The sequence below is a fragment of the Carcharodon carcharias genome, chromosome 1, assembly GCF_017639515.1.
Source record: "Carcharodon carcharias isolate sCarCar2 chromosome 1, sCarCar2.pri, whole genome shotgun sequence".
Lineage (NCBI taxonomy): Eukaryota > Metazoa > Chordata > Chondrichthyes > Lamniformes > Lamnidae > Carcharodon > Carcharodon carcharias.
In genome coordinates this window covers 68,435,020-68,458,130 of record NC_054467.1, presented here as the reverse complement: position 1 = coordinate 68,458,130, position 23,111 = coordinate 68,435,020, and the positions used below count along the sequence as shown (strand labels likewise).

At 43.4% G+C, this 23,111-nt stretch overlaps 1 protein-coding gene and 1 long non-coding RNA gene across 3 annotated transcripts in view; one reads left to right on the top strand and one right to left on the bottom strand.

The window, feature by feature from the left end:
• Positions 1–23,111, top strand: part of lrba (LPS responsive beige-like anchor protein) — a 917,803-nt gene that overhangs the window by 255,872 nt on the left and 638,820 nt on the right. For both annotated transcript variants that reach the window (XM_041200623.1, XM_041200530.1), the window contains exons 31-32: positions 15,346–15,424; positions 15,800–15,933. In XM_041200623.1, the coding sequence (XP_041056557.1) occupies positions 15,346–15,424; positions 15,800–15,933 (213 nt within the window). The remainder of the gene's footprint in view (positions 1–15,345; positions 15,425–15,799; positions 15,934–23,111) is intronic.
• LOC121284956 overlaps positions 1–23,111 on the bottom strand; it is a 118,919-nt gene that overhangs the window by 37,676 nt on the left and 58,132 nt on the right. The gene's annotated exons all lie outside the window — the stretch shown is intronic.

Below are 23,111 nucleotides of genomic sequence, written 5' to 3'. Positions count from 1 at the left end.
TGTGAAAGCATTGGACAGAATACAGAGGAGATTCACAGAAATGATTCCCAGGATGAAGAACTGTAGCTATGAGGAAAGATTGGAGAGGTTGGGACTGTTTTCATTGGAGAAAAGAAGGCTGAGAGGAGATTTAATAGAAGTATTCAAGATCCTGAGGGTTATGGACAGGGTAAATAGTGAGAAACTGTTCCCACTTGAGAACATCAAGAATTAGAGGACACAGATTCAAAATAATTGGCAAAAGGAATAAATGTAATGTGAGGAAAAAATTTTTCAGCCAGAGGGTGGTTGGAGTCTGGAACAAACTTCCTGAGGCAGGTTCAAGCGAGGTATTCAAGAGGGAATTGGATTGCTACACGGCAAAAAAGAGAATGTGCAAAGTTACAGGGATAAGATGGGGGAGAGGGACTAGGTGGAATGCTCTTTCAGAGAACCAGTGCAGACTCGATGGGCTGAATAGCCTCCTCCTGCGCTGGAAATATACTGTGACCGCGATACTGTGATTAGCTAAATAGGCAGGAAAAGCATACAACCTGTGACAATTGAGAGCAGTTTACTGATCCAGAGGACAAACGGAAGGTTGCAACAGAGTGCATTGATCTCAGTAGCTTGTGATAGCATTCTGCTCTCCAGCCAAACTATTCGAATACTCCTTACTTGTCGCCTTCGTTCTTTCCTGGTCCATCCTCCATCTGAAAAAGGCAGCTGCCTGACTAGGGGTTGCCCCCTGTCTCTGAGCACTTGTTAATGTGTGTTCTTGGGGTTGGTAGCTTACCCAGTGTCAATCACCTGTTCAAACCCTTCTGACCAATGGATACAGGACAGGTACCCAAGATGTCAGGGTGCTTCCCTCTCTTTCCCCCACCGTTCAACATCCTGGCTTAAGGTCACTGGGGTACAGAGGACACCAGAAGGCTTTCTTCTATCAGTTTGGGAATGTTTGTAGAGTCAGGGACCTCGATGTGGGGAGTGCAGTCTTTGTGACCTTTATCTCCACTTTGTCTTGGTCCCTGACTCCTTAGAATTTTTTGTTTTTTTTTAGAGAGAGAGAGAATTAAATGCTGTGCCAGCTAGTTCCATGAGAATTGTATTCAATTCTTAAAAAAAATTCTTAAAGGTTCTATTTCTTACATCATGATGGAAAATGGAAATTAGGAAAGCAAAGAAAGGATACGAAAAGGTATTGGCAGGTAAAATCAAAGAAAACCCCAAAATGTTTTACCAGTACATCAGGAGCAAGAGAATAACTAAGGGAGAGGTAAGGCCTATCAGCGATGTACATGGTAACTTGTGGATTAATGCAGAAGACGCGAGCAGGATTCTGAATCAGTACTTTGTCTCTTTCCTCATTAAGGAGAGAAATGATAGAGACATTCTAGCTAAAGAGGAGAAATGTGAAATATTAGATACAATAAGTATTTTGAGAGAGGAAGCACTGGAGGTGCTGGCATCCTTGAAGGTGGATAAATCACCAGGGCCAGATGGATTCTATCCCAGGCTATTGAAGGAAGCCAGGGAGGAAATAGTGGATTCTCTGACGATCATTTTCCAATCCTCATTAGGTACAGGCGAGGTCCCAGAGGATTGGCGGTCTGTGAACGTTGTACAATTATTTAAAAAGGGTGTGAGGGATAGGCCAGAAAATTATAGGTCAGTCAGTCTGACTTTTTTGGTGGGCAAATTATTGGAAACCATTCTAGTAGACAGGATAAACTCACTTAAAAAGGCACGGATTGATCAGGGATAGTCAGCAAGGTTTGGTTAGGAGGAGATCGTGTCCTGCTAACTTAATAGAGTTTTTTGAGGAAGTAAGAAGGAGGATTGATGAGGATAGTGGAGTGAATGTTGCCTACATGGATTTCAGCAATGTATTTGACAAGGTTCCACATGGCAGACTGGTCAGGAAAGTGAGTTCTTATGGGATTAGGGGAAGGTGGCAGGTTGGATCTAAAATTGGCTCAGTGACTGGAAACAAAGGGCATTGGTCGATGGTAGTTTTTGTGAATGGACAACAGTTTCCAGTTATGTTCCACAGGGCTCAGGGTTGGAGCCCTTGCTGTTTGTTGTATATATTAATGATTTAGACTTAAATGAACTGTATAAAGCGTTGGTTAGGTCACATTGGGAATTCTGGTCACCACATTACTGGAAAGACATAATTGCTCTGGAGCAAGTGCAGAGGAGATTTACAAAAATGTTGCCAAGGCTTGAAAATTATGCAGAGAGATTGGATAGGCTAGGGCTGTTTTCCTTAGAACAGAGGAGGCTAAGGGGTGACCTGGTTGAGATGTACAAAATAATGAGCGGCTTAGATAGGCTAGACAGGAAAGACTTGTTTCCCCTAGCTGAGGGATCAATTACCAAGGAGCATGGATTTAAGGTGATTGGTGTAATGATTAGAGGGGACATGAGGAAAAATCTTTTCACCCCAGAGGATGGTGGGCATCTGGAATTCACTGCCTAAGTTGGTGACTGAGGCTGAAATGCTCAATTCATTTAAAAGGTATCTGGATCTGCATTTGAAGTGCTGTCACCTGCATGGCTATGGACCAGGTGCTGGAAAGTGGGATTAAAATGAATGGCCAGTTTCTTTTTTCGCTTTGGCCTATGCAGACATGATGGGCTGAATGGCCTGTTTCTGCACTGTACGTTTTCTAAGGTTCTATGGTATGACCATGGTACTGGGTCAATAGTCAATAGCTTTGGACTAGTAATTGGAGAACATGAGTTCACATCCCACCAGGGCAGTTTCAGAATTTGAATTCAGTTTATTGAAAAAAATTGGAAATGAAATAAAAGCCAGTATCAGTGAAAATGGTTATGAAGTTGTTGGCTTATTGTAATAACTAAACAGGTTTCTCTAATACCCTTAGAGAAAGAAACCTACTGCATTCTCCCAGTTTGGTCAAGTAACATTCACGCCAGCCAAGTAACATTCACGTCATCCAAGTGCCAGCCAATGACCATCTCCAACAAGAGAGAATTCACCTGTCTCTCCTTGACATTCAGCATTGCTATTGCTGAATCCCGCACTATCAACATCCTGGTGATTGACCAGAAACTGAACTGGAACAGCTGTATAAATACTGTGGCTACAGGCGCAGGTCAGAGGCTGGGAAATCTGTATATAGTAACTTGCCTCCTGACTCCCCAAAGCCTGTCCACCATCTACATGGCACAAGTCAGGAGTATGATGGAATACTCTCTACTTGCCTGGATGAGTGCAGCTTCAACAATGCTCAAGAAGCTTGACACTATCTAGGACAAAGTGGCCTGCTTGATTGGCCCCCCTTCCACCAACTTCAACATCCACTCCCTCCACCACCAACGCACAGTGGCAGTAGTGTTTATCATGTACAAGATGCACTGCAGCAACTGACCAAGACACTTTAGACAGCATCTTCCATTCCCATGACCTCCACCACCTAGAAGGACAAGGGCAGCAGATACATGGGACCACCACCACCTGCAGGTTCCCCTCCAAACCACATACCATCCTCATTGGAAATATATTGCTGTTCCTTCACTGTCGCTGGGTCAAAATCCTGGAACGCTCTCCCTAACAGCACTATGGCTGTATCTACACCATATGAACTGCAACGGTTCAAGAAGGCAGCTCACCACCATCTTCTCAAGGACAATTAGGGATGGGCAATAAATGCTGTCCTAGCCAGTGACAGCCACGTCCCGTGAAAGGATTAAAAAAATGATCACTCCCACACTGGTGTGCTTTTTAAGAATTAACCATGTTGAGTTGCCTAGCAAGCCACTCAATCACTACAAAGAATAAAAATAAAAACAAGATGCAACCTGGCTGTGACCTAGGCATTCAAACAAGGACACAATAAAGGCATTCCCAGGCAGTTGGACTCGCAAAATCCTCTTCAGTAACGTCTGGGGACTAGTGCTACAGTTGGGAAAGCATTCTGATGTAGTCAGCAACAATGTCATGTAGTCATACTCTCAAACATGCCTCTTAACTAACATCCCGTACTTGTCATCACCATCACGTAAACTGTTGGTGCGGATTTGCTCTAGGATTTTTCAAAATCTCATATGATCTTATGACTTTAGATATGACTTTCTGCTAGGTACTACCTGCTACCTTCCCCTAACTGTTAGATCAATTTCACTTGGAGGATGCATTCAGAGTAGCAAGGGTACATGCTCTGGGCATGGTCATCACCAAGCGTTATTCGGTGATAATACCTTTGGAGCTGATCGAGTGCAGAAGGATGTAGCTACCAGACTGGTCAGGTGGAACGTGGTGAGTTAACCTGCCTGACCTCAGCCCCACCAATTTGCCTTTTGCAGATGCATCGGTTCATGATAACATTGGTATGAATGACCACCACAAAACCCATGTAGAGTACAAGCCCCATCTTCACACTGAGGAAACATTCCATTGTGGCACAGCCATAGTGCTGTAAGATAGATTTAATAATTCTATAAACTCTAAGATAGGTGTCTGAGAACTACAATGGAGTGTCAGCAGCCAGCCAAATTGTATTCCAGTCTTTACAAATTGTATCACAATGTGTATCCTCATGGCCCAGTATATTCCTCACCGTCAAGCCAGATGATGAACCCTCATTCAATAAAGTGTGTATGAGGGTTACTTAAAAATGAGGTTCCAACCTGTTGAAGCTAAACAGCAAAAGTTGAATGCTAAAGACAACTGAGTAATTTCACAGCCAAAGGAACAAGTCAACACTCTGCAGCCATACTACAATTAATCACAAATTCTAGTGCATAATTCAAGAGGAAAAGCCTCCAAGAATATGTGCAGGTCGCATATCCTTTATCCGGAACCCCCAGAGCAGATTGCATTTTGGATTTCAGATAATTTTAGTTTTCGGATACCTCCTATAAAATTACATTACAATAGCCTAAACCTATGCTAGCTGTAAAATGGCTAGGAAAGTAAGATGTATCACTGAATAATAGAGAACATGTAATAAGTTTCTTTTTGACATGTCCACCACAAAAATTGCAAGGTAAACAGTGCAGACAAACAACTAGATTTCCTGTGCTAAAGGTCAAAAAAAGTGTGGTTTTTGGATTTACGGATAAAGGATACTCAACTTGTACTTGTGCAAAGAGCGAGGCTGAAATATTTTCCAGCAGCTTCAGCCAGAAGTGTTGTGAATAATTGTTCTTTGCCTCTTCTGGTGGTCACCACGATCATGAATGCCACTCTTCAACCAATTTGATAAACATTACATGATATCAAGAAATGGACGGGTGCATTGGTTACGGCACAGACTGCAGGCTGCAAAACACCCTGGCTTTAGTGCTCAAGGCCTGTGTTCTAGAACTAATTGTGTTCCTAGCCAAGCTGTTCCAATAAAGCTATAACACAGGCAATGAAAAATTGCCCATGTATGACTTGTCCACAGATAACAGTACAAATTCACCCTGATAAATTACTACCCTATCTGCTTACTTTCAACCATAAGCAAAGGCTTGGAATGAATCATTAGCAGTGCTGTCAAGCAACACCCTACACACCTATGTTCAGTTTGGGTTCTTGTAGTGTCCCTTGGCTCCAGATCAAATTTCAACCTTGGTGCAAAACTGGACATGAGTTGTGTATCAGAGGTGAGCTATGAGTGACTGCCTTTGACATCTAGGTAACATGTAAACATATGGCACCATGAAGCCTTAGTAAAATTGAATTCAGGTTGGCTTAGGGTCTCCTCCAGTAGTTGGAGTCATTCCCAGCACAAAGAAAGATGGTTATGGTAATTTGGGGCAATTCATCTCAGTCCCCAGACATGACCTCAAGAGTTTCCCAGGATTGGTCTTAGACTTACCTGTCTTAAACTTATTCATCAATGACCATCACAAGGTTAGAATTGGTGCTGTTTGATGATGACTCCACAGTTCTCAGCTCTATTTGCAATTCCTCAGCTAATGAAGCAGCTCTTGCCTCAATAACATTAGACATGGCTTGATGAGTGGCATGTAACATTTGCGTCAGGCAATGGCCGCCTCCAACAAAGGGGAGCCTAGCCACTTTCACATGACAATCAATAGCATTTCCATCACGGAGTCTCATCCAATTTACAACTTGTACCACAATTAACCAGAAACTGAACAGTCACGTAAATACCCTGACGGGAGAAATTTAGGGGCCGGATAATCCATGATCTATTGTTCTACTCCTGGTCCTCAAACCTCTCCTATGCCCGTAAGGCGCAACAATAAAGCAGATGTGATGTGTTTATCTCGTAAAACATCCCTAAATGCTCCACCAGAGTGTAATCCAACAAAAATTGACACCGATCCAAAGAAGGCTAACGAGTAGGGGCCCAAAAGAGTGGTGAGGCAGGTATTCAGGAGTGTCTTGATAATGGATGGAGAAGCAATGAAGTTTACCAGAGGAATTCCAGAACTTTGCACCTAGAGGCCAAGGCTCAGCAAACAGTGATGGGGTGAAGGAAGTGAGGATGCAAAAGAGACCAGGTGAAGGAATGCAGGGCCAAAAGGTAACAAAGATAGGGAGGAGGAAAGGGTTTGAACCTGAGGGTGAGAATTTTAAAATTGAGGTGTTGGTGCACCAGCTGCCATTGTAAACCAGCCAATGTCAGGTGATGCCTGAATAGGACTTTGTATGAGCAACAATATAGGCAGCAGAGTTTTGGATGAGCCAAAGTTCATGGGGATTTGAAGGTGGGAGGCTGGCCAGGAAAGCATTGGAGGCAAGTAAAAAAAGAAAATGCCATAAAAACTCAGCAACTCTGGCAGTATCTTTGGAGAGAAAAATAGAGTTAATGTTTCTTCTTCAGCTCTGAAGAAGAGTCATACAGACTTGAAATGTTAACTCTGTTTCTCTCTCCACAGATGCTGCCAGACCTGCTGAGTTTTACCAGCATTTTCTGTTTTTATTTCAGATTTCCAGCATCCGCAGTATTTTGCTTTTATTTAAGCATTGGAAGCATCCTGACATTGACATATATTCCTGTTCCTTCATTGTTGCTGGGCCAAAATTATGGAACTCTCTAGCTAATAACATTGTGAGATTGACCTCTACATAGACTGTGGCATTTCAGGAAGTCCCACCACCATCGTCTCAGGACAACTAGAGTTAGGCAAAAATGCTGGCCTTGCCCATCACATGCTGAGAATAAATTTGAGGAAAACCACAGAATCTTAAAGCACACAATGGTGCCATTGAGTCTGTTGCACCTGTATGAGTGTTTCAAAGTGCTCTTCAATTTCATCCCACATCACCTGGTATTGAGGTGCAAATCACTCAAAACCAGCTCTGCTGGGTGGAACATGTCGTTCGTATGCCTGACACCAGATTCCTGAAACTACTGTTCTACTGGAACTCAAGCACGGCTGAAGACTCTCAGGAGGACAGAGGAAATGCTTTGGGGATGTCCTCAAAGCATCACTGAAGAGATCAAACATCCCTGCTGAATCATGGGAGTCCCTTGCTTGTGACCGACCAAAACAGAGAAAGTTTCTTCGAGAAGGCACTGAAAGTGTCGACAGATTTCGTCGGGAGCATACAGGTGAAGTTGAGGCATCAGAGAAAGCATTCAAACCTCCAAACATCTCATCTATCTGACCTTTCAAGCATCATCTGCCCTGCATGTAGCAGAGCCTGCAGATCGTGCTCTGGACTTACTGACTATTTTAAAACATATTGAGGGAGAAAGTCATATTTGATCCTGAGGGACTGCCTAAGCAGTCCAATACCACAACGTTTTCCTCATAATTCTGCAAATTAGTTCTCCTCAAAAACATCTTCAGTTGCCTTTTGGAAGTACCTAAGGAAGCAGATGCCCTTTCAAGTAGTGTGTTGCAAGTCATCATCAAAATTTCTCGAAGTTCTTTTGCCAATTCTTTGAAATCCATGATTTGTTTGCCAATTTTGCTACTCATTTTATGTTCCTAAGTTCTATTTTTGCCCCTCAAAATCAGCTTTTCTCCTATCTATTAATCTGGTTTTCCTCATACTTAAGTCCTTCTCTATCATCATCTTAAAATGTATTATATTACCACAGAATCTTTACAGTGCAGGAGGAGGCTATTTGCCCATTGAGTCTGCACCGGCTCTCCAAAAGAGCACTCCATCCAGTCCCACTCCCCTGCCTTATCTCCATAACCTTGCACATTCATTTTTTTCAGATAGCAATCCAACTCCCTTCTGAATACCTCGATCAAACCTGCCTCCAACACCCTCTCAGGAAGTTCATTCCAGACTTCAACTACCCCCGGGTGAAAATCTTTTTCCATCTGCCTTTATGCAGGTGAAGATCTGCCACAACAAGAGGGAATGATCCCAGACGGTGAGGCAACACGATAATGACTTACCGCTGCAGGCAGGCATGAAAGGCTATGGTCCTTAACAATTAAACTGTAACCCAAACCTGACAGTCATTACAAGGAGGTTATGTAAGGAACACAATGAGAGATACTTGAGGAGGTGGGGGGAGAGGCGTCTGTCATCCTTGGATGAATGCAGAACATTGCATCACGTGGAAGAGCCATTTAGTACCTGAGAATTTGATGGAGAGAAGCAAGATATATTTACAAAGGTGCAAAGTTTATACAGTGATTGAAAACCTGGTCACTTGCCTGAATGTTCCCCGACTTTTACTTCTCTAATCTCTCATTACTATAGGGAATTTTCCTTTTATGGGCTTTTTACACATTGGGTTAGAAAGGAGTCTTGTACAGATTGTAGGAACTCCAATCCCTTGTTCCCTTAGTATCAGGATAGCTGGAATCCCCCATGATTATTATTCAGTTTTTTACTCAATTCTGTATTAGTCTGCATATTTCTTCCTTCCACCATTAGGTGCTCTGTAGACTCCAACGATTAGTGTGATCTTTTATTGTCTTCTATTAATGTCCTTACGGATTTTATTTTGTCTTGCTGATAGCTGTGGCCCTTTTTTTTTATAATGCCAATATGTTATCCCTACTAAATACAGCAACTCCGCCTCCCTGTTTTTGCCCTCACTGTTTTCTAATTGTTATACTCTGCAATATGTAAATCCCTATCCTGATTTTTCTATAGCCATGTCTCCGTAATCCCTACTATGACTGGCTCATCCCAATGCATGATTGCCTGCAGCTCCCCTATTTTATTGCAGAAACTGTACCTTGCTGTACAGGCATTCTAACTCATTTTTAATAGAACTTCCTCTCACTTTAAGTTTAAGCATCTTTTTAAGACTTTCCTATAACTATTTACTTCCTTGCTGTCAATGTTCTCCCTTTATTCTTTCCCTGATTTGCTTACATTTAAGCTGCCTACGCTTCTTGTTGATCCCTCCCCAGTTCTTACAAATTTCAAGTCTTTGTCACCTTTAAATTGTTGGAGCAGTTCATAACTGGTTGGAATTGGTTATTCCAATTGGTCAAGCTGACCACGATGCTCCCCTCTGCACCCAATATTGCTGGTGTTTCCAGTGTGGAAGTTTGCTGTTTTCACCTACTTTAGTAGATAACCAATAAAGAGCACACAAGGAGTGAGAAAAAAATCCCCACTCTGCTTTTTGACTGATCACTTTACTGAAAATAAGCCCATTAAATAGCTAAAATTTACATACATATACCCCATGCGAATGTGTATTGAGATCACATGTCCAGTTTATTACTCATTTTTACTTTAAATATAGCCACACTTGAATTCCTAATTAGTCAAATTTAGTAAGTGGCTAATGTATTGGACAACAGTATAAGGGTTTCATGATGGAAAGTCTGCAAGATTTAAAAAAAAGAATTTTGTTTATAGAAAGTGAAAACTTTGCAAGGGATTTGCCACTTCTGTATTGGTGACTGAATTTGATGGTACAGTTAGTGTCTCAAAACCGGTTATCTTGAGACCAAGGCCCTGCCGAATTTCTGACTTTGCCAGATTTCAAGTTGGACAGTTTAGGCTGTGGGTGGTTCAGGTCAAGTTGGGGGTCAAGTGTTGCTTGGAGTATGGGAGAAAACTGGTGCGCAAAGTGGATAACTCATCATAACAATGCAGCACTTCGCTGAACTTGTCCAGGTAAAAACAAAAAAACTGCGGATGCTGGAAATCCAAAACAAAAACAGAATTACCTGTAAAAACTCAGCAGGTCTGGCAGCATCAGCGGAGAAGAAAAGAGTTGACGTTTCGAGTCCTCATGACCCTTCGACAGAACTTGAGTTCGAGTCCAAGAAAGAGTTGAAATATAAGCTGGTTTAAGCTGTGTGGGGGGGGGGGAGAGAGAGAGAGAGAGAAGTGGAGGGGGTTGGTGTGGTTGTAGGGACAAACAAGCAGTGATAGAAGCAGATCATCAGAAGATGTCACAAACAACAGAACAAAAGAACACATAGGTGTTAAAGTTGGTGATGTTATCTAAACGAATGTGCTAATTAAGAATGGATGGTAGGGCACTCAAGGTATAGCTCTAGTGGGGGTGGGGAGAGCATAAAAGATTTAAAAATATTTAAAAATAATGGAAATAGGTGGGAAAAGAAAAATCTATATAATTAATTGGAAAAAAAAAACAAAAGGAAGGGGGAAACAGAAAGGGGGTGGAGATGGAGGAGGGAGCTCAAGACCTAAAGTTGTTGAATTCAATATTCAGTCCGGAAGGCTGTAAAGTGCCTAGTGGGACTATGAGGTGTTGTTCCTCCAGTTTGCGTTGGGCTTCACTGGAACAATGCAGCAAACCCAGGACAGACATGTGGGCAAGAGAGCAGGGTGGAGTGTTTTAAAATGGCAAGCGACAGGGAGGTTTGGGTCATTCTTGCGGACAGACCACAGGTGTTCTGCAAAGCGGTCACCCAGTTTACGTTTGGTCTCTCCAATGTAGAGGAGACCACATTGGGAGCAACGAATGCAGTAGACTAAGTTGGGGGAAATGCAAGTGAAATGCTGCTTCACTTGAAAGGAATATTTGGGCCCTTGGACGGTGAGGAGAGAGGAAGTGAAGGGGCAGGTGTTGCATCTTTTGCGTGGGCATGGGGTGGTGCCATAGGATGGGGTTGAGGAGTAGGGGGTGATGGAGGAGTGGACCAGGGTGTCCTGGAGAGAGCGATCCCTACGGAATGCCGATAGCGGGGGTGAAGAGAAGATGTGTTTGGGGGTGGCATCATGCTGGAGTTGGCAGAAATGGCGGAGGATGATCCTTTGAATGCGGAGGCTGGTGGGGTGATAAGTGAGGACAAGGGGGACCCTATCATGTTTCTGGGAGGGAGGAGAAGGCGTGAGGGCGGATGCGTGGGAGATGGGTCAGACACGGTTGAGGGCCCTGTCAACGACCGTGGGTGGAAAACCTTGGTTAAGGAAGAAGGAGGACATGTCAGAGGAACTGTTTTTGAAGGTAGCATCATCGGAACAGATGCGACGGAGGCGAAGGAACTGAGAGAATGGGATGGAGTCCTTACAGGAAGCGGGGTGAGAGGAGCCATCATTTTCACGTGGTCCATCTCTGATACTTCCCTTCCTTGACCTCTCTGTCTCAATCTCTGGTGATAGACTGTCCACCAATATCCATTACAAACCTACTGACTCCAACAGCTACCTCGACTACAGCTCCTCACACCCCGCTTCCTGTAAGGACTCCATCCCATTCTCTCAGTTCCTTCGCCTCCGTCACATCTGTTCCGATGATGCTACCTTCAAAAACAGTTCCTCTGACATGTCCTCCTTCTTCCTTAACCGAGGTTTTCCACCCACGGTCGTTGACAGGGCCCTCAACCATGTCCGGCCCATCTCCCACGCATCCACCCTCACGCCTTCTCCTCCCTCCCAGAAACATGATAGGGTCCCCCTTGTCCTCACTTATCACCCCACCAGCCTCCACATTCAAAGGATCATCCTCCGCCATTTCCGCCAACTCCAGCATGATGCCACCACCAAACACATCTTCCCTTCACCCCCCCTATCGGCATTCCGTAGGGATCGGTCCCTCCGGGACACCCTGGTCCACTCCTCCATCACCTCCTACTCCCCAACCCCCTCCTATGGCACCACCCCATTCCCACGCAAAAGATGCAACACCTGCCCCTTCACTTCCTCTCTCCTCACTGTCCAAGGGCCCAAACACTCCTTTCAAGTGAAGCAGCATTTCACTTGCATTTCCCCCAACTTAGTCTACTGCATTCGTTGCTCCCAATGTGGTCTCCTCTACACTGGAGAGACCAAACGTAAACTGGGCGACCGCTTTGCAGAACACCTGTGGTCTGTCCGCAAGAATGACCCAAACCTCCCTGTCGCTTGCCATTTTAAAACACTCCACCCTGCTCTCTTGCCCACATGTCTGTCCTGGGTTTGCTGCATTGTTCCAGTGAAGCCCAACGCAAACTGGAGGAACAACACCTCATCTTCCGACTAGGCACTTTACAACCTTCCGGACTGAATATTGAATTCAACAACTTTAGGTCTTGAGCTCCCTCCTCCATCCCCACCCCCTTTCTGTTTCCCCTTTCCTTTTGTTTTTTTTCCAATTAATTATATAGATTTTTCTTTTCCCACCTATTTCCATTATTTTTAAATATTTTTAAATCTTTTATGCTCTCCCCACCCCCACTAGAGCTATACCTTGAGTGCCCTACCATCCATTCTTAATTAGCACATTCGTTTAGATAACATCACCAACTTTAACACCTATGTGTTCTTTTGTTCTGTTGTTTGTGACATCTTTTGATGATCTGCTTCTATCACTGCTTGTTTGTCCCTACAACCACACCAACCCCCTCCACTTCTCTCTCTCTCTCACTGTCTCTCTCTCCCCCCACCACCCCCCCACCCCCCCCACACACACACACACACCTTAAACCAGCTTATATTTCAACTCTTTATTGGACTCGAACTCAAGTTCTGTTGAAGGGTCATGAGGACTCGAAACGTCAACTCTTTTCCTCTCTGCCGATGCTGCCAGACCTGCTGAGTTTTTCCAGGTAATTCTGTTTTTGTTTTGTCCAGGTAAGTTTTTTAATTCTACTCATTTAAAATTGATGCATGACACATGATAAAAATGTCCTGCTTTTGGACAGCTGGATTTGAGACACTGTACTTGTAGAAGGTTTCCGATGAACAGTACTCTGGCTTGTACAATTTCGAAATCTGATTGTATTTCAGATATTAGGCACCATAGAATGTTTTAATGTTCAATTTGCCAGGCTTGCTAAATGATGAGAGAGTTTTTAACCAACCTGCTGTCTATCAAGACTTGCCGATTTCATTCTTAGTGAAAGCTTGATAGCTGCATATTTTTTTGGAATTACGTTAAGTCTTTTGTGAAGTTCGCTGGATCAAGTGTTGTGGTTTTTAGGGGAATTCTGGTCAGAAATTTTTTTTAAACTGCTAGATTAATTTTGCATTTTCATTTTGTCTGCACAATTTTAGTCATGTGCTCTGTCATCTGTGCTTTTGAACTTATCAAATATTCTGGCTGGAGCAGTATCTTGAAGTCAAAATTCTGTGTACAGTTGTAATCTATAGCGACAGACAGAAAAACATGCTGTCTCTCGACTGGTTAAGATTGATAATGGTAACTTTAATTCTGTCAACAATATTATTTTTCTATGCCATCATCAGTGACGACTGCTTCAATTTTAATTTCCAAAGTATTAGCTTTATCAGGATTTGGAAAATTAAGCATTTCTAAAATGATGTAGACAAATCTTCTGAAAAGATTATACAAAATGCCCTACCATGGACATTTCATTTCTATCTGTGAAGATATTGGGAGTCAGGGTCAAGCATCAAAACAGCAATTTTTTTTGTATTGAGCCTGGTACCATGAAGATGGTTATGCTCATGAAGACACTTAACTTCTGTATAATTCATTTTTAAAGCTTAATAAATTTAGTAAATTGTTACTACTAAACCTTTAATTTTATTTGTGGGTACTTGCTGATTAAAGCTACTTTTTACTATTTGTGGTTCACTGACTTATATTTAGACATTATTTCTCTGATGCTGCTCAATCTTGGGTCACTTGAAGCTACCAGTTTCCCCAGATATTGAGACTATTAACATTCTTTTTGAAACCCTTTGATTATGGATATTAATCTCAACCTAAAGACAATTTAGCAATAAATATTATTTTAAATCATTCATGTGATGTGCAGTTAGGGATTGCCCATTCCCAATTGCCCTTGGTTAGAGGACATTTTTAAGAGTCAACCACATTGCTGTAGGCCTGGAGGGAGTCACACGTAGGCCAGATCAGGTAAGGACAGCAGATTTTTACAACAATCGACAATGGTTTCATTGATTAATCCAGATTATTATTGAATTCAAATTCCACCATCTATCGTAGTGGGATTCAAACCTGGGTCCCCAGAGCATTACCCTGGGTCTCTGGAATACTGGCCCAGTGACAATACCGCTGTGCCACCACCTCCCCAACTGTGAGATAGTGTTGTCCAATACAAATCACTGACTGGCCACAGGTTTAGCTGCAGTGACACTATAGGCACTAATTTTACTAAAACACAGTACATTTCAGCCTCGGTTTTTATGCCGCCGTTGCAAATAATACTTCGACTCCCTTACTGATAACAGTGTCTTTCAAAATGAGAAATGCCAGACCTCCTCCTGTGCTTACCCAGTACACAATTTGGTGTTATTTTTCCTTTGTCGTGGCACACACTATTGGACTGCTTGTTATTGGTTGGGCATGCGATATACTGGCCTGTTGATGGCTCCCCTCTCCATGCAATGTTTTTGATGTTTCCATGCATTTGCACATTCTACTTTCTGACTTAGTATTTTACCAGCAAAGTACATATTAATACGCTGTGCGAATATAAGTATTGAGCTTATGTGCCCAATGACTTTACAAAAGCAAAATATGTTCATGCTGGAAATCTGAAATTAAACCATAAGTGCTAGAAATACTTAGCAGATCAGGTGGCACCTGTGAGTGAAACAAAGTTAACATTCCAGGTTGACGACCTTTCTTCTGAATAGACTGTTGCTATTCATTATTTTAAAATTGCCAATCAAAAATGCAATTCGCCACATCATGTTTTTCAATTAGCCATATAGCTAAGACAGCACTGCCCTAAGATAAGGCAAAACTTTTTAAGAGTAGTGCAACATTTTTATTTGGTTGCTTTCCTGCTTGGCCCTCTTTGACAGATTTCAGTGCCTCACTTTGTTTTCCATACCCAAATTAGAAATCCTTTTGAAAATTGTACCTTATTGTTTCTTCTGAATCAGTGTAAGTCCCACATAGTTTTTGAGCGAAGCATTGTTAAAAAGACTATAGGCCCCATATATTTTAATACACAAGTAGTTCTTAGAGAACACTCAGATCTCATATACCACTTTTGTTGAAGAAAAAAGTGTTGGGATTTATTTTGTCACTAAATTTGCTGATTGAATTCTCTTAGGCGGTGGAACTTCCAACTCAAAACTGCCATCTGTTCAAACTGTGTCCCCAATGCCAGAGGACTCTGCAGCAAATATGAGGTAATAACTCTTTTATTAGCTTTTGATCAAAATCTTTCATGCTGCAGTTTTTGCTTCATTTTTTCTATTGGCAGTTTCAAATGGAATTTGGTACTGCTTGATCTTGTGAGAACAATTCCAAATTTGTTTACTGAAACTCGATTGCTATGATATAAAATTAGATATTTATAAATATAATGAACATCTGATATAATGGAATGTGTTTCTGCTGCATTTAGTACAACCTGGTAGAGATATTGTATTGAATGAATTGTGCTCATATTTCCATCACCAAATATTTTCTTCAAAGTTAGTCTGGCATTAACTTCATATCTTAGAATTAATCGATCTTGCATTGCAGAATTTTAAATGTAACTACTTTTGCAACCTGTTTAGTATTACAGCAAGGCTCGAACGTGCCCTGGAGAAGACTGCGCCTCTTCTAAGGGAGATTTTTGTGGATTTTGCTCCTTTTCTTTCACGTACTCTTCTGGGCAGCCATGGGCAAGAATTGCTCATTGAGGGTACAAGTAAGTTTCCAAGTTAAATTTTAAGACATATTGGCAGGTTTATTTTCATTATTCTTGAAGACAGCTAAGTAATGATCTTGGAACCTGGACATTTTGCTTCTAGCCTCTTTTCTATCTTAGTCAGTCTGCCTTCTCTCACTCTCTCACTTTCTTTCCCTCTCTCCTTTCACGCATCCTCTCTCTTCCTCTTGCTCGCTCTCTTTCTCTCTTGCTTGCTGTCTATCTCGCTCTGTCTCTATCTCGCTGTCTCTTGCACCCCTCCCGCCATCCCGCCCCCCACCTCGCGCTTGCTCTTGCTCTCACTCTTTCTCTTTCCCTCTTGCTCTTTCTTTTGCTATCCGTCTCCCTCTATCACTCTCTCTCGCTATCCCTCTCTCTCTCTCTATCCTGCTTGCGCATCCCCTCAGCCTCACCCTCTCTCCCCCTCCACTTCTCTCTCTCCCCCTCTTCCTCTCCAGCTCTCCCCACTCTTGCCCCCCCCTCCCTCTTCCGCCCTCCCTCTTTCCCCCCCACACCCTCTTACCCCCATCTCCCTCTTCCCCCTCGGCCTCTTCCTCTCCCTCTGCCCCCCTCTGCCCCTCCTTCGCCCCCTCTGCCTCTCCTTCACCCCTTCTGCCTCTCCTTCGCCCCCCTCTGCCTCTCCTTCGCCCCCCTCTGCCTCTCCTTCGCCCCCCTCTGCCTCTCCTTCGCCCCCCTCTGCCTCTCCTTCGCCCCCCTCTGCCTCTCCTTCGCCCCCCTCTGCCTCTCCTTCGCCCCCCTCTGCCTCTCCTTCGCCCCCCTCTGCCTCTCCTTCGCCCCCCTCTGCCTCTCCTTCGCCCCCGTCTGCCTCTCCTTCGCCCCCCTCTGCCTCTCCTTCGCCCCCCTCTGCCTCTCCTTCGCCCCCCTCTGCCTCTCCTTCGCCCCCCTCTGCCTCTCCTTCGCCCCCCTCTGCCTCTCCTTCGCCCCCCTCTGCCTCTCCTTCGCCCCCCTCTGCCTCTCCTTCGCCCCCCTCTGCCTCTCCTTCGCCCCCCTCTGCCTCTCCTTCGCCCCCCTCTCTCCCCGCCCCCCTCTCTCCCCGCCCCCTCTCTCCCCTCCCCCTCTCTCCCCGCTCCCCGCCCCCTCTCTCCCCTCCCCCTCTCTCCCCGCTCCCTGCCCCTCCTCTCTCCCCGCCCCTCCTCTCTCCCCGCCCCCCCCTCTCTCCCCGCCCCCCCCTCTCCCCTCCCCCCCTCTCTCCCCGCCCCCCCTCTCTCCCTGCCCCCCCTCTCTCCCCGCCCCCCCCCTCTCTCCCCGCCCCCCCCTCTCTCCCCTCCCCCCCTCTCTCCCCGCCCCCCCTCTCTCCCCCGCCCCCCCTCTCTCCCCGCCCCCCCTCTCTCCCCGCCCCCTCTCTCCCCGCCCCCTCTCTCCCCGCCCCCCCTCTCTCCCCGCCCCCCTCTCTCCCCGCCCCCCCCCCCTCTCTCCCCGCCCCCCCTCTCTCCCCGCCCCCCCCTCTCTCCCCGCCCCCCCTCTCTCCCCGCCCCCCCCTCTCTCCCCGCCCCCCCCTCTCTTCCCACCCCCCTCTCTCCCCGTCCCCCTCTCTCCCCGCCTCCTCCTCTCTCCCCGCCCCCCCCTCCTCGCCCCCCTCTCTCTCTCCTCTCTCCACCCTCCCCCTCTTCCTCTCCCTCTCTTCCCCCTCTCCCTCCCCGCTCTCCCCCGTCTCCCGACTCTTCCCCCCTCCTCTCCTCCCTAACCCTCTCCCTCTCCCCATTCTCTCTTTCCCCCTCCCTAACCCTCTCCCCCTCCCCCTCCCAAACCCTCTCCCCCCGCTCCCCAACCCTTTCCCCCTCCCCTCCATAAACACCCGCACCCTCACCAATACAATTTTTTTTTCTGTTCACCCCCAATAGCAATGTTTTTGAATAGTTTGTGCTGAAATTTGTAACACATAAGCTGACTCATTCCGCAGGGCAATGCCTTGACCCACCAGGTCAAGCTGCTGAATTTAAATTTCAAACAATGCTTGGCAGTTAACTGTCAGTGATCATCATTGGTGCTTTCTGCATGGCAACGCCTTTAACAATCAGAATCCACTTACCAACCAATCAGGACTCTCTTCACATACAGTATAAATTGTTGTTTTCCCCTTATATTTGTATTCTTGCAAAGTGTCCTGATGAGTGCAACATGAAAAGCTTTGACATGTCTCTTTTTTCAGCAATACTCAAGTTCTGTACTGCCAAACGACTGAATGCACAAATAGCTGACTCTTAGTTGTAGTAATTCTTTCTGACTTGATAGTGTTTTTTTAAGTAAGTTCTTAGCAGAACATCTTGCCAATACAACAAATGTATATTATCACAGAAGGACAGGTGAAGGAAAATTAGAGGAAGATGCAATAATTTTGTGACTTTAGTGCTCAAAAATTATATGAATATTTTCCTTCGTTGCAGCCATTAAAAAGCACTTCTGTGGCAAAATATTTCAAACAAATGAGCATTTCTTTGCACTTCTCTTATTAGCAGGTTTAGTTAAAGTCAATAATGCATTTAGTGACTATTATCATTTTTCATTCTGTTTTCTGTAGTTCTAATAAAGCAACACAGATGACATCAGGAAAAAGTAGTTGGGGAAAGTTTAAAGGTGGTAGGAATCTGAAAATGTTAATTTTTTTGCTTTGGATAATTAAAGATTTGATCTGGTAATGTTGAACTTTTTGAAGCAAATTACCTTTTTACTCATGAAAACAGAAAATGCTCAAAATACACAGGTCAGGCAGCATGTACAGAGAAAGAAATGAGAATTAATGTTTCAACTCGACCTTTCATCAGAACTGGAGGATGTTGGAAATGTAAACGATGTTCAGTCTAATTTTTAATGTCATGCATGACCTGTTGTACATTCTAGATTGCTGAGCATTTGTGCAGCTTGGTGGGAACATTGGATGTGATGAGTTTTAAATAATAAAGCATCGGAGATGGTGGTGGGGAGGTAAAGAGAAAGGGAAAATCTGATGGGGTAGAAAGCAGGACTGATTAAATAGAAAAAGGGATGATGGTGCAAGGCAAAAATGGATGAGTAAACAAAAGGTGGTCCTAGTGCCATAGATGGCAACAGCAGTACTGGTACGAGCATCTGCTGTTGGGAAAAAATCGGATCAGTGCTTATGATGTGAGGTTATTGAAATCAGTGTGTCTGGTAGTTTATAAGGTGCCTAATTGAGAGGTGAGATGCTGTTTCTTGAGATACTGTTGAGCTTCATTGAAACAGTTTAGGAGGCTAAGGACAGAGAGGTCAGAATAGTAGTAGATGGCAAATGACCAGAAATTCAGGGCCACCATAGAACCATAGAAAAGTTACAGTGCAGAAAAAGGCCATTCAGCCCATTGTGTCTGCACCAGCCAAAAAGAAGGAAAAGAAACTAGAGCTCATTTTTATCCCACTTTCCAGCACCTGCCTGTAGACTTGCAGGTTACAGCATTTCAAAAGCAGATCCAGGTATCTTTTAAATGAGTTGAGCTTTTCAGCCTTGACTACCAACTTAGTGAATTCCAGGTGCCCACCACCCTCTGGTGAAAAGGTTTTTCCTTATGTCCCCTCCAATCCTTCTACCAATCACTCTAAATATATGCCCCCTGGCAATTGACCCCTCAGCTAGGGGAAACAAGATTTTTCTTTCTACCCCATCTAGGCCCCTCATAATTTTGTACACCTCAATTAGGTCGTCCCTTAGCCTCCTCTGTTCTAAGGAAAACAACCCTAGCCTGTCTAATCTCTCCTTATAGCTTCAGTTTTCAAACCCTGGCAATACTCTTGTAAATCTCTCTTGTACTCTCTCCAGAGAAATTATGTCCTTCCTGTAATGTGGTAACCAGAATTACACAGAATTCCAGTTGTCGCTTAACCAGCATTTTATACAGTTCCATCATTACATCCCTGCTTTTGTATTCAGTACCTCACCCAATAAAGGAAAGCATTCCATATGCTTTCTTGACCACCTTGCCCACCTGACCTGCTACTTCAAGGACCTGTGGACATAGTCCAACCAGTCACGCTTGCGACTGAATGGAGGTGATCAGCAAAGTGATCTCCCATTCTGTGTTCAGTGTCCCCATTTTATCTTTTTACTCAACTTTCACAATTTTTGAAAATGGTGATGGATTTCTCTGTAATGATGATGATGATACTCTATCAATGCACAGTTGTTGTGAAGTGTTCCATTTTCACATAACCCAACCAGTGGGAAAAGTCTTTCACTGTTTATCCTCTCAAACCCTTTCATAATTTAGAAAATTATTAGATCCACTTTTAACTGTTTCTGTTGCAGTGAAATAATACTAACTTTTTGAGTTGCTCTCCATATCTGCAGCCTCTCATTCCTGGCATTATGCAATTGAATATTTACTCTTTTCAAATTTCCATTTATGAATTCATAGGCATCAGCAGTCTCTGGTAACTTATGTGAGTGACAATTCCTGTGTGATTAAAGCACAGCTCTTTTCCTTTAAGATGCTAGCTTAAGTCCAGCTAGATTGATGGAATGTGCTGGTTGTAACTGTCGTATCAAAAATGAATCTGGGCATTTTCAATGTAGTTCACAGTGGATGTGCATCTGTAGTATAACATTTAAAAAAAAAACACAAACTGATACAGTAACAATTATTTTTAAATGGCATGTGGACACATCGTTTGGTTGGGTAGAAAATATTCCTGATGGCCTAATGGATCAACGCGCTGCACAGTATACTACTGAGTTAGGAAGAACTGGAACACTCCAGATTTGATCTCCAATCTGTGCTGAGTTAAATGACCTCAACAAGAATGGCTATAGATGTACTGCAATATGCCCCAGGAAGAAGGGGAGAGAAAACTGGGGAAAATACATTGTGGCATGATAGGCACTATTCTGTACCCAGCTGGGCTACACACCGTGTTACTAGATAACATAAGATTTAATTTGCCAACACTTATGCCCTTTACACAAAAAAGCAATTATGAAAAAAACAATATCTCTTTCTGTTGCCCACTCTTTCCATGGGCCCTGCCTAAATTTTATATAAATTGAATGTTTTTATTGAATTGCTGGTGAAATATCACATCTCTTAAGAAAGTGAAGGAGAGTTCATTTTATTTTGACAACTACATTATTAAATAATTAGCTAATTTATTGGTAGACAGCAGACTTCCCTGTGCTGCCTTCTTACATGTTAACCTTGCTTGATCGCTGTGCAAATGGAAGTGAATAGGAAACAAAATGAAGTTAAGACTTGTCATCTCAATATTCATAAAACCCTATTGTAATCCCATGAAACCCATAAAGGAGCTAGTGCCTTTTTTAAAACCACTTTTGGTTCTGCTGGGTTTACAGAGGGAGGGGGTCAAGGGTCATAGTACTAATAAGAGTGTTTGGGATGTCTGCTGCCACAAAACAAAATGGAAACTTGATTGATAGCTAGAGGGCTGAAGGGAGAGAGTAACAGAGAAAGCAAAGGTCATAGAGCCATTTCCCCTCTTTGCATATATAATAGCCTGCATGGTATGGGTAGCAAAATGTAGATATTGTGGATCAATATGACATATGCTGTACACATTTGGAGTAGTAATAAGACACGCAAACACAGCTTATAGTAACATTTTGAAACTGAGCAATTGTAGACAAAGTGGACATTGTGAGTATAGGTAATGGATAAAAACGGTTGATTAATATAGCATTCAATCTATCCATAATAGAAAATATAAGCAATGTGATGAAACCTCTGGCAATTTAATTGGACTTCTCTAATTGATTTTAAGAAAATCCAATCAATTATTTAATTTGAAATTTGGGTTCTTTAATTTTTTTTAAACAACAGTACATTTTCATCATTCATAATAAAATGGTGCTGACTGAAGCACAGCTTGGTTGGATTTTTTTTTTGCCCAAAAGATTTATCATCTGTTATAGTTTTAAAAAAATGTACCTTTCACTTTTTATTCTTAAGAAATCTCCTTTCAGAATACATAAATAATTAAACCTAATGTAACTCGTCTGAACTGTATATAGGCAGGTTGTCTCTGGTTGATCCTGGGATAATTTCCTATTCAAATTTATGATGAATTGAGTGTTAATCTATATTTTGTACACAATCATTATGGTTTGCAAGCACTTGATTGCATGGCTTTCCCCAACACTGAATTAGTTGCTCAAAAGAAATCAAAAAAATTTATGGCACAGAAGGAGGCCATTCGGCCATTGTGCCTGTGGCAGCCATAAAAGAGCCCTGCAACCTAATCCTACTTTCCAGCTCTTGGTCTCTGGCCCTGTAGCTTACAGCACTTCAAAAGCATATCCAAGTACTTTTTAATTGCAACGAGGGGTTCTGTCTTTACCACCCTTTCAGGAAGTGAGTTCCAGATGCCCACCGTCCTCTGGGTGAAAACGTTTCTCCACAATTCTTTTACTAATTACTTTGAATCTATGCTGCTTGGTTATTGACCTTTCTGCTAAGAGAAAAGTTCTTTTATCCACTGTATCTAAGCCCCTCATAATTTTATACATCTCAACTAAATTTTCGCTCGACCTCATGTTCCAAAGAAAATAACCCAAAGAATGCCAGAATCTCAGAATTGTTACAGTGCAGAAGGAGGCCATTTGGTCCACCACATCTGCACCAGCTCTCCAAATGAGCAATTCACTTAGTGTCATTTCCCCACCTTCTCCGCATAATCCTGCATGTTCTTCCTCTTCAACTAACACTCTAATCCCCTTCCCTTTTGAATGCCTTGATTGAACCTGCCTCCAGTGCACTCAGGCAGTGCATTCAGAATCTTAACCACTCGCTGTGTGAAAATGTTTTTTGTTATATCTCTTTTGCTTCTTTTGCCAACTACTTTAAATTAGTGCCACCTTGTTCTCGATGCTTCCACTGGGGGACAGTTTCTCCCCTTTTACTCTACCCAAACCCCTCATGATTTTGAATACTCCTATTGAATCTCCTCTCAGCCTTCTCTTCTCCAGGGAAAACAGTCCTAAATTCCTCAATCTATCTATATACTTTAAGGCCTTCATCCCTGGGGCTATTCTTGTGCATCTTTTCTGCGTACTCTCCAATGCCTTCATAACCTTTCTAAAGTGCAGCATCTAGAACTGAAGACAATACCCCAGCTGAGGCTGATCCAGTGTACAATATCAGTTCAACATGACGACCTTGCTCTTGTACTCAATATCTTTATTTATAAAGTCTAAG